General features: G+C 37.4%; 1 protein-coding gene across 20 annotated transcripts in view; it reads right to left on the bottom strand.

Moving 5' to 3' along the window:
* The window catches only part of nrxn1a (neurexin 1a), a 151,609-nt gene that overhangs the window by 57,252 nt on the left and 78,136 nt on the right, over positions 1 to 16,221 (bottom strand). For 17 of the 20 annotated variants that reach the window (XM_046853001.1, XM_046853003.1, XM_046853018.1 and 14 more), the window contains 2 exons: positions 9,024 to 9,227; positions 5,801 to 5,827 (listed from right to left, as the gene is read on the bottom strand). In XM_046853001.1, coding sequence (XP_046708957.1) covers positions 5,801 to 5,827; positions 9,024 to 9,227 — 231 coding nt within the window. The remainder of the gene's footprint in view (positions 1 to 5,800; positions 5,828 to 9,023; positions 9,228 to 16,221) is intronic. The other 3 variants (XM_046853010.1, XM_046853015.1, XM_046853021.1) reach the window with 1 other exon arrangement.

The raw sequence follows: 16,221 nt of genomic DNA, 5'->3' as shown, positions 1-16,221 counted from the left end.
CAGCACATTTCTGTGTAATTATCTCCCAAGGTACTGTGCTGCATGGGTGGGCATCTGTGGACGAGGGAGACGTGGAGCACCCTGACAGCTTTCCCATAAACCAGAGTTGGGATGCTCCACTAAGGAACTGATGCCCTAAGACTTCTCAATTCTCAGCTCTGCACTGGGGCTAAGAACTCTAAACCACAGTGCCTCATATCTAACATTCCCTCAAGTTTGTCATTCCATTGAGCCTTCTGGGAAATCTTAGGTCGTTAAAGAAAGCTCTCTGAAGAAGTAGTCAGTTAAAATCTTTGGAAAAACATTAGTCCAGGGTGGTGAAAAGTCCAAGAAATCTTCATGACATTCATACAGCCTTCAGCGTATTCTTCAGAATATAATATGTCGTACATATAGAGGAAAAATGGAAATTTTTTGCTGCAACAAGATTTACTGCTACTAGGAGTCAAATATGAACCTTGGAGAAGCTAAATATTGACTAGTTTATCATAGCAGTGTGTCGCATTATATTTACAAATCACTGGTTTGTAGACAATTACGCCATTTAGCCTTGTCCTGAGAAACTCCATGGTTGAGGACCTTGCTCAGTAGGAGGTTGAGGGACCAGCAATGTCAGCTGGGTTTTACTGGGATTTTCTCATTTTTCGTTTTACTGTGATTTTCTAATTTACTGGGATCTCCACAGTCTGATCGGTAGTCCAATGTTTTAACCACTGAAACCATACATTTTAATTATTTAACCATACATTATTTTCTTTAACAGTATCACTATAAACGAAAAAAGATGAGACACGATCTTTATTCATTCATGGCAGGTTAAATACACAGTATATAACACATAAATCATAATTTAATTAATCTAAATGATAATTTTGTTATAAATCTGAATTTTGACATATTTCTTCATGATTTTAACAAAGTACTGGCATCCTACCTAGGCTGTATTCCTGACATGTGTTTCTCATATAAACCAGGACCAGCATAAACTAGTTGCTGACGATGAATGAATGAAGCCTTCAAGAATTTTCTCCCATTTCACTTGCTCACAAGATCTCGCCATGTTTTCCTTTAAATGTTACACCGATAATTGAACATTCATTGAGTTTATATATTTTATATATCAGCACCGCAAAAAATGTCTTAAAAATGGAAACATCTTGGATATAAGATATATGTTTATTAATAGAAAATAATATAATATTAAGATAAGTTTTTTAAACCTGTTTCTAGAATTTCTCGCTCATTTCAAATTTATTGTAATCCTGTTCTAATTCCAGATCATTTTTCTAATTTTAAGCATTTATTTTATAAAAAATGAACAGTATTTGACAAGATAATTATATAGCAACAATTATTAATGGCTTGCAAACCATGGAACAATAAAACATCTGGCCTTATGCGAATTCAAAGTTAATAAAAATGTGATTTCGGTGAGTTCATATACAGTATGCACAATTAAACAGTTGCACTTTAACTGTTTTGCAGGATCTCAAATGGCTTCGTCTGTTCACACGTCACGCTACAAACTTGGTGTTGTGTGACAGGAAAAACTCAGCTACACTGCATGCTGGTAAAAAAAAATTAATAAATTAATTATATGGGATAGGTAATAATATTATTGGTATGCCAGCTGAGAGAACAGCTGGATGTTTCTCTCATTAACACTGGCTTCTTATCAACTATTATTGCTAGACTTCCAGTCTGCAAATAAATGTTCCTGGGTGTTACTTTGGTTGGTGTATTCCACCTAACAAATTCAATGTACCTATTTTGTTGAATTTATTTCCGTGTTTATTTTGTATAATTTCTCTGTAATATAAAGAGATTGTTTTACAGTTACAGTAATATATTGCCCGACCTAATGCTATGAGTTGAAGATCAGCAAGAAGAACCATGGAGGGCTTTGGAAATAATAACTAAATATAATTTTGAAATATCTATGATCTAGATATTAGGGTTAATTTTTTGGTAACTTTTTTTAACCTACTAGTGCAACAGCCCCCTGAATAAACATGCTAAATATCCCATTTCAGATGCAGAATTTGAATACCGGATAGCTCAGTTTAAGGGACAAACTGTTACGCCAGTGGATGGCAACAGATTAAAGTGTCAGTCACTACGACAGGAGGTTTTGAGATCAGCGCCCAGGCAACTGCTACACGAACAAAGTTATTGCCTCTGCCCAGAACTGAGCATCGCAGAGACAAATTGGGTTAATGCCACAGTGATGGAGCAGCATCCTGGTGAGGGGACATAATTATATGACCATCTGTTCTATCACTCAGAGAGCAGGAGCTTCTGAAATGCTTCCAGTGAAATAGCTTTTTAATACTTTTCTCCAAGGATATGCTCGGAGAAGTGAAAACAATCACACAACTACACATTGGAGGTGGAAGTGTTGGCGAAAAGAAAGCGCTTGAACACGCAACACACACACCGGCACGCAAAAACACACGTTTACCGCTTCCCTTGCGTGTCACTTGCGAGCCCTGTGAGTGCCAGTGCTCTCTCCTCTGTCTACCGCACTATTTGCATTACAAATGAAACACAAGCTACACTGCTGCATATTTATGAGCGTGACCATTCCAGTAAGTGGCAACGTTGCTGCATATTTATAGAGGAGGTTGTTCCAGTGAAAATGAGATTCTTCTCAATTCACACGAATCCCTCATTTGAGAAGAAGGATGCTCCAAACACATCTAAATGTCGTCCACTTGTCATCCGTGAAAGTGTCTCCAGGAGTACTGAGCATGAGGTGCTATTAAATCAGCAGCCTTCAGTTTATTCAGTAAGAGTTTCTGTTATGTGGCAACGCTTCTTTTATTTTATGAAGACTCCATAATTACAGGAGCTTGCAAACATTTTGAAAGGAAAGCAAGAAAATGTGGCAAAGATGTGGCTTTTATTATAAATTTTAATGATGCACAAAATGCTTGTGCAAAGTAACTAACTGTAGGCCAATTACTAAAATTATTTTTGTGTTGTTTATTGAAAAATAATAATAAATTATAATTATTATATAATAATTAACTTGAAAACATACACAACAATGCCAGAGGTATAAAAAAAATTAGAGTTAGAGCAGTGTCATGATTAATTGCAACTTAGTCACACATTTTATCTGTTCTAAATGTACCTTAAATTAATACTTTAAAAGTTATAAAGTTGTAATACTCTAATTAACATGGCCAAAATATGGATGAATATGGACGCTTCATGCAAATGTATGTTAATTACGGAAACCATACTCAACATAGAGCATGAAGACAAAATAGTCTTGAAAATGTTTTATAGTAATTATAGTGTGTTAAATTACGTAAATCATCTGGACACCAAATGGAACTTTGCTATGTTTCCATACGAATGATTTTAACTGCCGGATGTAAAACAAATGTTTAGTGATTTTGCTTATTTCATATTTATTTATTTAGATTTTTAATAAGAATGGTCAAACAGAAATGTGTGCTGCATTCATTTTCACAGCCCTTTTTGGGTTTAAACATGTTTAGGCCATGTAGTTTTGGATTATAATAAAAACCTTCACTTAAAAACTGCTTGTTGTGTTCAATTGTGTTTTCTTTTACTAATATTTAAAGTAGTTAAATGATCTATCTATCTATCTATCTATCTATCTATCTATCTATCTATCTATCTATCTATCTATCTATCTATCTATCTATCTATATTAGGGCTGTCAAAAAAATAAAAATAAATATATATATATATATATATATATATATATATATATATATATATATATATATATATATATATATATATATATTTCATAACAAGTGAACCATTGTGTGCTGGAAGTACATTGTGGCATATTATTAATTATGCTTTCATTATTGTTTCATAATTATTAATTGAACACTAGATTTAATCTATTGTTTTTGTCACCATTTTATAAAAGCATAAATCCACTCAAGGGGTTTGCATCATGCGTAAGGACATCTTAATTGGGATACAACCATGCCCTCTTGCTTATAGCTTTTAATAAAACTGCTGTGTATGTGTGTGTGTGCATCTGTTTACCGATGTGCGAGTTTGTTAGTGTGAGCAAACATATTGTGAGCATGTCATTACTTTCGACTGTTTGCACAGAAGTGTAGCTGAATCTAGTGAAGGCATTTGGGTCTCTCTCAGTGTGTAGTGTGTGTGTGTCTGTGCGTGTGTGTGTGTGTTTGTATGTGTTTGTGTGCAAGCTCCCCTGCCTGCACAGAGAGAGGGAAGAGTAGGACATAGTCAGCCCCCTGAGAAAGCTCAGCTGTGTCCTAGTCATGGGCGTTCTCGTCAGGTTAATGCGGATCACTGAATTATTGTTACATTAACCGATGTAGAGTCAATGTGAGGTCAGAACCACTGAAGTGAAGCACCACCCACCGCACACCTCTCTGTGCTACACTGTGTCATAAAAAACAGTTAAATCCATATCAATCTTTCTTTCTTCCACCTCAACCTGTGAAAAAAGGTATTTTTCCTATTCAAAAAGAGCTCTGCCTTATAAACATGACAGGTCATATGAACATTAGAATAAAAAAAAATAAAAAATAAAAACACACACAATGCAATATCAGGTAAGATTGTTTTCTCTAGTTCATTTATCCACCTCCAATGTTTTAAAAGGTCAAGTCTATGAAGGCTGTGATGGGAAAATAAATAATAAATGTGAATGCTGTTGTTACTATGCAACACAAAAAAGGGATATTTTTGAAGGCCATGTTTGACTACTGCATCACTGCTCTTAGCAAAAGGTGGAGGCTGATTATTACCTTTACTTCCAATATGAATGCACCATGCCAAAATGAGTCACTCAAACATTGAAATGTGGAGAAACAAACAAACACACACACACACACACACACACACACACACACACACACGCACACACGCACTCTTTTTTGTAAGACTCGTGACACACCTGCTAATTACCCAGAGCCCTTAAGAGAACAGACATCAAGCCAAGCTGAGAATCTCAGCAAGAAACTAAATGAAAAATGGAAATTCGGAAGACAGCAAACCACCAATGCTTGTCTATCACCTTGCATTCTTTTTTTTTTTTTTTGTGCTTTGCAATCTATCCACTGGCCGTGTCCTGCTCTGCTGTGAGGTTAATGAGAATACAAAAACACCTCAGCACAGCTCAGCTTCTCCTGCTCTTCTCTGAAATGAGAGGCAAAAAAATGCTCATATCTTTAAGTGCAGTGGGAGCAAGGGAGAAGAAGAGATAAAAAAAAAGGAGAGAAAGGGAAAAAAAGGGGGGAGAATGACTGAAAGCTGGAGGCAGAGTGAACGGGGATTTGAGAAGAGGTTCTCAGTGGAAATGATCTGCGTGAAGGTGTGGGAACTGCTGCAAGCTGGAGTGCGATCTGTGAAGGAGACGCTTAATCATGGCTCTTCATAGCCACAGCTAGCTTCATTTCTCCCACTGCTTTAAAATGGCTGCCAGAGAGCTGCAGGGTATACACACTCACACACACACACACACACACACACACACACACACACACACACACACACACACACACACACACACACACATACACATACACAGAAAAAACACTACCTGACAGAAATCTAGCTCAAGCTCTAGGCCACTGAACCCTGGTGGACATGACAGCTAATGTACCATACAAACACTTACACACCTTAATAACATAAATTCATAAATTAATAAATTCATTCATTCATTCATTCATTCATTCATTCATTCATATTCCACGCATTTCATCTTATTTCATTCAGCATTACAGAAGCAGAGCTAGAGGACAGAGGGTTAAGGAAGAGAGTAACTTACTGGTAGTACAGTTAATCCTGATACAGTCTAGATGGGGAAGAACAGACAAGATGTAAATTCAGCCTTCAAGGTTATGACTGCAGACATCCATTACAACACACTGTCCACAAACTGGGGACAGACACACAAACGGAGTGGACCAGAGAGCATCTGTCGCACTGATCAAACGTGTATATTCTCTCTTTATCTCTCTCTCTCTCTTTCTCTCCCTCTACTTTCTGCCTTCCCTGTCGAAGGTAATGAACTCCAGGTGGAGAGGGAACACATTTTCACATGCCATATCAGACACTCATACATATTCATATCCTCACTGATCTGTAATATATTTAGAATCAGGCATATTTGGCAATGTTAAAGAAATGTGATTAGAATTTCCAGATTCCATACGAGTTTAGTGCTCCTGAATATTCAGAGTGCGCTAATTCAATTTCTTAGCTCAGAAAATGGCCGAGGCAGAAGCAAGAAAGAGAGAGAGGAAGGAAGACTCTGGTAGGCGTAACAGCATGACTTCACCACCGGTGCTTTGCTGCTCCAGTATGCACATATGTTAAAAACACATTTCCCTTTAATGAGCAAAAGGAGACAAATTTAATGTAGAAAAGAAGCTGATAAATAGGACAGAGAGGGGAGTCTTGTGCTTGTCCAGGCACACTGCAGCAAAGCACTGGAGCATGTCCACTGTCAAGCTAAGCCTCCTGGGAGTGGAGCTGAATTCTGAATGCTTTTCTGGGCAAAAATAAATAAATAAAAAAAACAAACAAAAAAAAAAAAACAACGGACTTGTAAACTCTTGTATTACAAAAAAAAAAAAAAGTCTGCTACTCATCGCACATGTGAAGAGTGCGTCATGCTAATGAGCGAATATGTAGGCTTTTTATTAGAGATAGGATTTATATTTATATTAAGACATTAGCTCAGAGCAGTAAATAATGAAAAAGTTGTAATTATTACGTACTGTATGCATTTTAGAGCCCTCTGCTGTCTGCAAAATCAACTGTAATAAAAATGGTTGTCCCTATTCTACTTAGCATGTCTTAATTACTTCTAGTGTAAAATGCTGTATAGAGGCGGAGCCTTTTTCTGTGTGTCTGTGGCAAATCATTATTTTAGAAATCGTATGACTTATAGTTTCATATAAGAAATATTACAAATGGCACTCAAAAATTAATCAAACAAGTGGCTATTCTCATTTACAACACAGATGCCACTGTCTTGTATATTATTTCGACACTGTTCTAAATCCCTTTCGCTACAAGCAATACAAAGACTACATTTGAAATGCTCTTTAATGTTGAAGCAAAATAACTTTCTATTCTGTGGCTACTGTAATAAATAATACTTCTTTATTTTTGTCTCTGCTGCAATGCAGAAGCTTCTTTTATCACCATCTTCTTTTCTTTTTTTTTCCTCTACTAAAACTCTACCTATGCATTGCTGGATCGATATTTTTTCTGTGCACCATCTTCGGAAACCGAGCATGTTCTGATAGAGTGGAGGGCTGTAAGAAATCCAGAGCAAAACACAAATCCAGCTCCATTCTCTCCCATGAGGCTGTAACCCATTTGTGTGTCGTCAACCACAGCAAAAATGTGGTCGCAAACAGCCAGAGAGCAACGTATGCCCGTCCGAACAGGGAGTGCAATCGCTTTTGGGGTAGAAAGCAATGAGGTGTTTGTCTGTGTCTATGTGTGTGTCTCTGTGTGTGTGTGTTTATGTGTTTGTTGGGAAAACGTGAAGGCTGACATAGTGTGTGTGGATTAAGGGCAAGCCTAGACATGCTATTTCAAAGTGAACAGGCTAAATGTCATTGTGCTTTTCTGTGAAGCCTGATGGCATTGAGTGACATTATTGAGGACACACTCCTTGGTCTGGGGACATTTTGTTTTCGGGTCAAACACTAGTCTGTCATCCTGACTTACTAAAGACATTAATGGGAACAGCTTCCACAGCAGCATAGGATCAATGCTTTATTTTAATTTATTTTTATAAATAACCATACATTAAATATTTAATATAAATATTCAAATCTACATGTAAATCCATCTACTTGTTTTATACATACCTATTCATTCCACATTGATAATGCATTATAAATGCATTTGTAATGCAATATATGCCATATAAAATGCTTTTCACACAATAGCACTGTTGAATTGTCTGTAGAAAAATCTGATTGATCAGATTTGGCATCAATAATTACAAGGCAAATAATAATACATTATAGCATAGCATTATTAATAACAGCACATAGAGCACTATGTCTCATCAGTACATATAAGACATTATAACTTCTAGTATACATAATATAGTGACCTGAAATTATAAAGTCGAATAAATGGTTTACTGTATTTACTGTTACAACTTATATGCTTTAATACAGACTATGTCAGCCATTATATCTTATTAGGTATAATGAAAAACATAGAAATTCAATTAGAATGTTATGAATGCTGGATTTGTAGAAACTGTTATTGGTTAATACAATATAATATAATATAATATAATATAATATAATATAATATAATATAATATAATATAATATAATATAATATAATAGAATAGAATAGAATAGAATATAATTGCAACTATTTAAACTGGACAATAGTAGATTTGCCTGGTACCTTCTTCACATTGCATAATAACTCGTAATTGTGTCTTGCTTTCATCACTGGATTGTACTACTGATCTAGATGGCTGAACACATGGATTTTTACCTGTTTATTGAGGATTAGAAGATTACAAGGTTCCACTAGAGTTGAAATAGCAAAATCCAGACACAGACAAACATAATTAAAGCTTTACTTGACTGGTCACGATAATCAGGTAGGATGTGAAAGTATACTAAATTGAAAGTGCACTCCATGGTGGGAGGGGCTAAAACATGCTCATCTGGGAGTGTGCGCTGGGCCGCAGAGACCTGGCCTTTGAAGGATGTACACCGTCCCATTCTCTCTTCAGCACACAGAGACAATAAAAAAGCATATGCAGTGCCTAATGTATGTTCAGGAGTGTAAGATTTGCTAAATATTCTGTTGTTGCAAAAGTCTAGAAGGAAAGCTTTTAGTATGTTTTACTGAATTGTGAATTCTTGATGGAAGATATGATTTCATATTGTGTACCTATAAAAATAAAACTCTTTTTACATTGTCACATGTTTGACTTTAAGTTGTTTGTACTGTATATGCAGAGGTGAAGAGGCAAACGCTCTGATTGGGTGAGGTACCTAGATTGACCGTGAGTCGGACCCGCCCTCCATCCAGCTCGAGACGAAGTGTGTCTGCAGAGTTGCGGGAGGTTGTGGCCATCAGGACACCGTAAGCTCGCTGGGAACGGAAGCGCAGCGACACATCCTCTGCCTCTGTGTGCATCACCAATGGCAGCTTGATCTTCATAAACTTACTGCCATCATAACTGAGGATAGTGGCATCTGAGAAAAAAAAAAAAAAAAGCGAGAAAGAATGAGAGCGAGAGTAAAATTAGATGCCGCTATAAAGCATTGAGAATGAGGAGTTAAAGCTGAAGGAAGAATGAATGCCATGAAGTCAGGACTATGCTGCAGACCATAAACACCAAGGTTCATAGAGACAGTTGAGTGACAGGTTACTACAGTCTTTTACAACTGGACACTATGGCTGCATGCTGCACCAGACAGCCACACAACAGCACTCACCTTCACTGCACACAGAAACCCAGGACATGAAGCTCATAAATATCGACCTTACATCCTGGGCTTCATTAGTTCATTTCCATACGAAGCATAATTTATTAACTCAATCGCTGGTAATGTATTCATACTGCTGTGTGGCAGGGCTTTAGAGCTGCATTTTTACTGCCACAGCCTGTCTCCAAGCCTCTAATCTGTTTATACGTGCAGCAATCACTTTATTGGCCAATTCAATTAGGTGGCTAGATCCTAAGCCACTGCATTTCTTATAAAAGATAGCAGAGCACTCCAAAACAGCAGCCATTTTACTAGACGAAGGACAAGGAAATACATCCAGACAGCTAAAACCTAGAAAGAAAATGTCTGCATGGTATTAGTTTAAATTTCCAAAAAATCTTTACGATCCACAAATCTAATTAACTCGAAGGTTTTATTCAATCTCATCTGTCCCAGTGTGAAAACTGGCCAGTAATATAGGTACATTTCTCAACACTTGGCAAAACTACTTTGAATACATCTGTCTTCAGTGAAAGAGCTCCAGAGACCTCAATGGCTGCAGGCTGGCACCAATTAGACTGCCCTCCTTTTTTACACACACACACACACACACAAGTTACTCAGCTACTGTAATTTTCACTGACTGTCTCTTCTCGCCATCTCCTGTTTCCATTAGCACGTAGCCAAGCCTGAGAGTGAGTGTGGGGGGGGGTATGAGCTAAAGGAAAACAAGCAAAAGACAGAAGTACAAGCATGGCAGTGTGCATACTAATGAGCACAAAAGAGAGCATTCAGCCCCTGAGGAGAATCACCTACGTGTGCGCGCATGCATCTGCCTATGTATGTTTGTGTGGGTCCTCACCTGAGGCTGCAGTGATGTACTAGTTCATGCTCTTACTACATATTGACTTGTTTGACAAGGCCTCGTTTATTGAAGAAGGTCATTCTGAATGTTCTTGGTCTCAGTTTTCTGACAGGTTTGCTATTGTACAAATAAGCACAAAAATGGTTTTAATGTAGTACTTTGGTCCTGGAGGATACCAGGATTTCAATGTGTACTGTTCCAATTCTATATGGTTGAAATAGCAATATACCTTAGAAGTGTTAACTCAGTGGATAAGATGTTCGATGATCGGAAGGTCATGGGTTCAAATCCCAGCAACACCAAACTGCCACTGCTGGGCCCTTGAGGAAGGCCCTTAACCCTCACTTTCTCAGCTGTATAACTGAGATGTAAGTGTATAACTGAGATGTAAGTTGCTCTGAATAAGGGCGTCTACCAAATGCCGTAAATGTAAAAGCTACCTAACAAAACCAGTCAGAATGACTCCATTACTATTACAGTTTACACAGTCTGGAAATGATGTTTTAGTAGTCAAAACCTTCACCTTACCTACATTCATGTGAACAGCCAATCATTAGGTGTCCAACTAAATTTTACTAAAGCAACATCTGGTATATAACATTTGTGTCAGGATTGTGGACAAGGGATACACTTCCCACAGACCATTGCATCTCTAAGCATCATATCATGTGCTTGTTTGTGCACCTGATTCCTGTTCACAGTAATTAGCACATGTATATGTATACTCACAGCTCATTGCACTCTTTTTCTTTCATTTGATGTTGTCTTTTATGGTTTTTGCTGTTTCCTTTGTTCCACGTACATTACTTTGTCTACTGTTTTGTGTTTGGCTTCAGTTCATAGTGTTTGTGTGTTTATTAAAGTTTTTTTCCATTTGCATCCTCTTCCTGCTTCTTTATATGACAATATGGAATCAATTATATATTATAATATTTTAACAAATTGGTTGTATTAGATTACAGGGTATATTTTAAGCAAAATAGAAAGATTTTATGTAAAAAATAATGAGAATGAGTTATTAAACTGAAATAAGTAATCAAGTAAAAAAAAAAAAAAAAACAAGTAAAAGTAATCACAATTAAATAAGCTTATTTCATTACAAATAGTTTAATTAACAACAAAAATGGGTCCAGTTTGGCAGTAACATTTAATCTACCTATTCATTGGATAATTTATAGATAAATAAGTAATAGATGTGATCCATATTTCACACAAAACCTTTTGTCTGACTATAACAGTAATTCAAACATTATAAATGTTTTGTGTTCACTGCGATAATAGTTTGGGCACTGCCCTGCCAAGCAGCCTGTCATATTTGAGTAAAAAACATGTAAAAGGTAGGAAGCTAATTAATGGGATTGACATACTATTTCATGACATGGTTAGATCATTCTCGAAAAATGCCTTGAGGATGTATTTAATTGTATAACTATACTTTATTCTTTACTATTAGTGAATAAGCTAGCTGCTAGCAATGGATTGACCTGTACGGTTGGCATACAAGGTAAAATCAATGTCAGTTGGGTATAAAACTAATTTCGCTAAGTTAAAAAAATATATATTATTGTTCTCTTATTCTAGCTAAACTCAAGACTGCACTAAAATGTATTTATTTATCTGCCTTGATCATACTGACAGACAGAAGCTGCAAATATTTAGTTGTTTTTTACAAGAATGTGACCTAGAGTCAGACAGAACTGGATACAGTTCATTTGCTTTACTATTTACCATATATATCAGCTGGTTTGTTAGAGCTCCCTTGTTCCTAGACACACTTGAGATTCCATGATAGAGGGAGTCACAGGACACTGAAAGCTCCTCTCCCTTGAGCAGAGCTCCTGCTGTGACCTTTAACCCCCCTCCTACCCATTCTTTATACTGTATACTGTTCTTTGGTGTAGGACTGGCAACCCCGGCTCACAGACAGCTTGACAAACGAGCCATCGCCGCATCTTTAGAAGAGTAGTCTCACTCCAGGAGAGGGGATAATGAAAGGAGCCGGTTCGCCAGTGGTTCGAAAAGACTTTCATTCCTGCCCTCCTGCAGTGGTGTGTATTCATGCGACAGAAGAACCTAGCGCTGCGGCTCCTGAGCTGCCTGACAAGCAACGCATTACATCCAATCAGGGCATGATGGAGCAGCAGCAGTGTGCACTATGAAAAAGGCTGCAGAGGTCGCAAATAAGATGACATGCTTGGAAAACTGAGCACGGAAACTGAAACGTGAAGGCTGGTGGTTGGGGAGGAGGAGAGAGATACGGTAGGTGAAGGAGGTGGAATATGGGGGAGTGGGAACATCACAATTATAAATTGAAACCAAAAAATTTAATGCAACGAGGTGAATAATTTAGAATTTTAGAAATTGTGGAAGAAGAGAAAGAAAGAAAAAGAAAGAAAGAAAGAAAGAAAGAAAGAAAGAAAGAAAGAAAGAAAGAAAGAAAGAAAAAGAAAGAAAGAAAGAAGAGATAAGTAGGTGTAGAGAAAATGAGAAAATGATAGAGGTACAGGGAACAAGTAAAAGAAAAGCGAGAAGAATGTAATAAGGCAATGTGAGAGAGAGAAAGAAATGGGCCCTGTGTGTGTAAACCAGAGTTGCTGATGCATCTGCTATCGACTGTGACATCAACAAATGGCAGTTGGAATTCAAACTGACAGAAATGTCGTCAATGTGTGAGTGTGTGTGTGTGTGTGTGTGTGTGTGTGTGTGTGTGTGTGTGTTTGTGTGTGTGTGTCAATGTGAGAATTGCAAGTTTATATATGTAAAAGAAAAACTAAACATTTCTCGGGTTTAATTCTTGATCTGAAATGGATTGAATTTGTGTCTGTACATAAAATTGTATCGAAACAACTATAATAATAATATTAATAATAATAATAATGATAATAATAATTTATTATTAAATAACACTTAATTAACATTTTATTAATAATAACACTTCCACTCCAACCTTGGACAATTGTGAGCTTGCAAATTTATGGCGGAAAGTCCACATATGGTTTTGTGGTCGGGTGTCCACACACTCATAGTGTATTTTGTGTGTGTGTGTGTGTGTGTGTGTGTGTGTGTGTGTGTGTGTGTGTGTCTGTGTGTATAAAGTATCTGGAAAAAGGCAATGTCCTACTTTCTAACCCAGTCAGATATGTTGGACTGCAGGTAGAAAGGAGTGTACATGGATCAAATCACTCTCTCCATCTGCACCTCCATCTGTTCCTACTTTCATTAACCACTCGCTCCTGTCCAAGACTCCGCCTCTGAAAAGCACCCTAACAACCTAACACCTAATGTATGAACACACAATCTCACACACACCCTTCTTGTGCCTTCCTCCTAATCTTTTTTTTCCCTATTTCTCACTCTCACATACACAAACACCTTACACGGCTATATTTGAAGAAGGCACTTTCTAAAGGTTTTCATGACACTTGGCATAGCTGTAAAGGGGGAAGACACACCATTTGTGTGAGATATGTGTGGGGTGGGAGTCAGGAGTCACATGGTCGTGTTATTCCTCCCTGCCGAGCCCAGTACAATTCATCAGCATGTTGGAGCTCTCAGGAGCTCTACACGCTACGGGGATTACGGAAATGTATGTTCAACACTCATGATAAACAGGAAGATTTGGCTCTGAGGCATCATACATAATTCAGCTATGATCATGCATGGAACCTGCATTTCAATGGATAATTTGTTAATTCCTTTTTTTTTTACATGTAATACAAAGTCTCACAATTCGAAATAGCAGGCAGAAAGTACAACAAGCACGGATCTGTGAATTAACATTTAGAACTTGCCAACATTGCAGTCTACCAGGTATATAGCCAAAGGAAATAGAAGAGGATTCGATTACTGGCTCTCTGAATCTCTCTGTCTGATATCCTATCAGTGTGATCACTGAAACTGATGTGCTACACACCAGTACTGATACACATCTTAGAAAAAAAGGCAAGTCAGTACATTGCAGGATTGCGTAAATAATTGTTTTATTGAGCCTGGACAATTTCTTTTATATATATTTTTTAAAGGTACATTTGAGGGAAGAGGGAACTCAAACTCAAATCTGATCACAAATTCTACAGGGTTATAGATTTTTGGTATATTACCAGAGGAGTATAAGGAAGGTTGTGTGTAGTTATCTATCAATCAATATAAAGAGGTGGAAAGATTCTAACGGATGAGGAAAAAATAAAGAAGGGGAATATATATATATATATATTCTTCAGAAGCTTTCCACCTCTTCATATTGAATAATTAAGCAGCATAAGGTGGGAGGTAAAGCGAAATGCAATTTTCAGTCACGTACGTCTGAAGGTTTGCCCTGACTTACTTACCTCGTTCCTTCTTAAAGTTTAATCCTTCTATAGAGGTCACGCACAAATGAGATTACTGCTGTATTGTATGGCCGGAATTGGGAATCATGTTACAGCAATTTACTGAATCATATGGTTTCACATACTGAGATGTTGACCTGCCTATTGCCCAGAATATCCACTGTGGCCCTTTCCTATAACCATTCCTTGGTTAACTCACAAATGTCTCTCTGCTTAAAGTCCAAACAGTTATACATTGGTTTTAAACTGATCTGTATACAAACATTTGCAAATTAGACTTTAAAAATGCAGTTTTTGCTCTAGGTAAAATATTGCCATCATAGTTTATTCCACGTACAAGATTTTATAGTCAATGTGACACCGAGGAGAGCCGTTTAACATGTTACAATGTAAACTATGATATGTACCATCACTAGAATCAGAAACGGAGTGTGATTCCAACAGTTCCTCAAAGTTGATTAGTTTCCAATGCCATAGTGCCCCGAAGTATTCGTATAATACAAATGTAAACATTTCTACAATCTTCAAATTGACCATGTATAATTATACAATTTGTGCAAAAAAAACAGAAAAAGAAAAGGGTACACAACACGTGTCCCTGTATAAGTCGTTTCCATATTAAAAAAAAATAAATTAAGCAGCTAGATAGTTTCTGTGAGAGGATGACTATTTCAGCTCAAGCAAACATTCATTACTTCCTCCACAGCTGCCACATTTGGTGTTTTTTTGTTAAATCCCTTTCACATCCTCCTCCGCACATCCTCATTCCCTTCCTCTATTCCTCCACTAACAAACTGTTCCAATTTGCCGGTTTTAACAGTTGTGGGGTATGTGGATGAATTTGGCAGCACTCAGTATAGCAGCACTTCACCATCTCTTAAGCTCACAGTGTTTCTGAAGCTTGATAATGTAGCATTGTCACTAATCTCTATTTTACTATTTGGTCAGATCATAATACTATAATTCCTGCATGCAGTTTTAACAATGCAAACATAACTGAATGTCTTTGGTTGAAGCAGCTGGGATGATTGGTGCTGGAGGGATTACTCTGCCCAGACAACTGGCACATTCTTAAAGACAAAACACTCCCATTAATCATCTGGCTGGAGTCCGAACACTTCACAGAGATAGCTCTGATTGGCAGCACTGGTGGACAATGATATTTAGCTCAATACATGCAGAGAGGAAATGGAATTTATTGACTCTCTGTCTCTCTGTCTTTGCCCTGTTTTGCATGGTGCACGGTAGGGGTAACTCTGGCTGGGAGCATTCATCTGGAAAAACAACAGCATTGAAATTCTGCCAGGAATGGAAATCTAAAAAAAAAAAAGAAAGAAAAAAAAAACATAATGCACGCATGAGTGTTTCTCTATGAAGGTGACATGGATTGGAAAGAAACCCAATTACCACAGTAACAGTAATGTCAGCTGTGCTGGCTGCCTCACATTCTTTCAAGGCCGAGCTGACAGTGGAGAGGCAGAGAGTGGGTGGAGATCCTGTTCAACCCACAACCATCTAAAACTTTGCAGGTTTGGCCTATTACACCATGTAAATTATATAGCGCAAT

The sequence above is a fragment of the Silurus meridionalis genome, chromosome 7 (genome assembly GCF_014805685.1).
Source record: "Silurus meridionalis isolate SWU-2019-XX chromosome 7, ASM1480568v1, whole genome shotgun sequence".
NCBI classification, from domain to species: domain Eukaryota; kingdom Metazoa; phylum Chordata; class Actinopteri; order Siluriformes; family Siluridae; genus Silurus; species Silurus meridionalis.
Note: the sequence above shows the minus strand (reverse complement) of the source record. Positions and strands in the feature narration are given on the sequence as shown.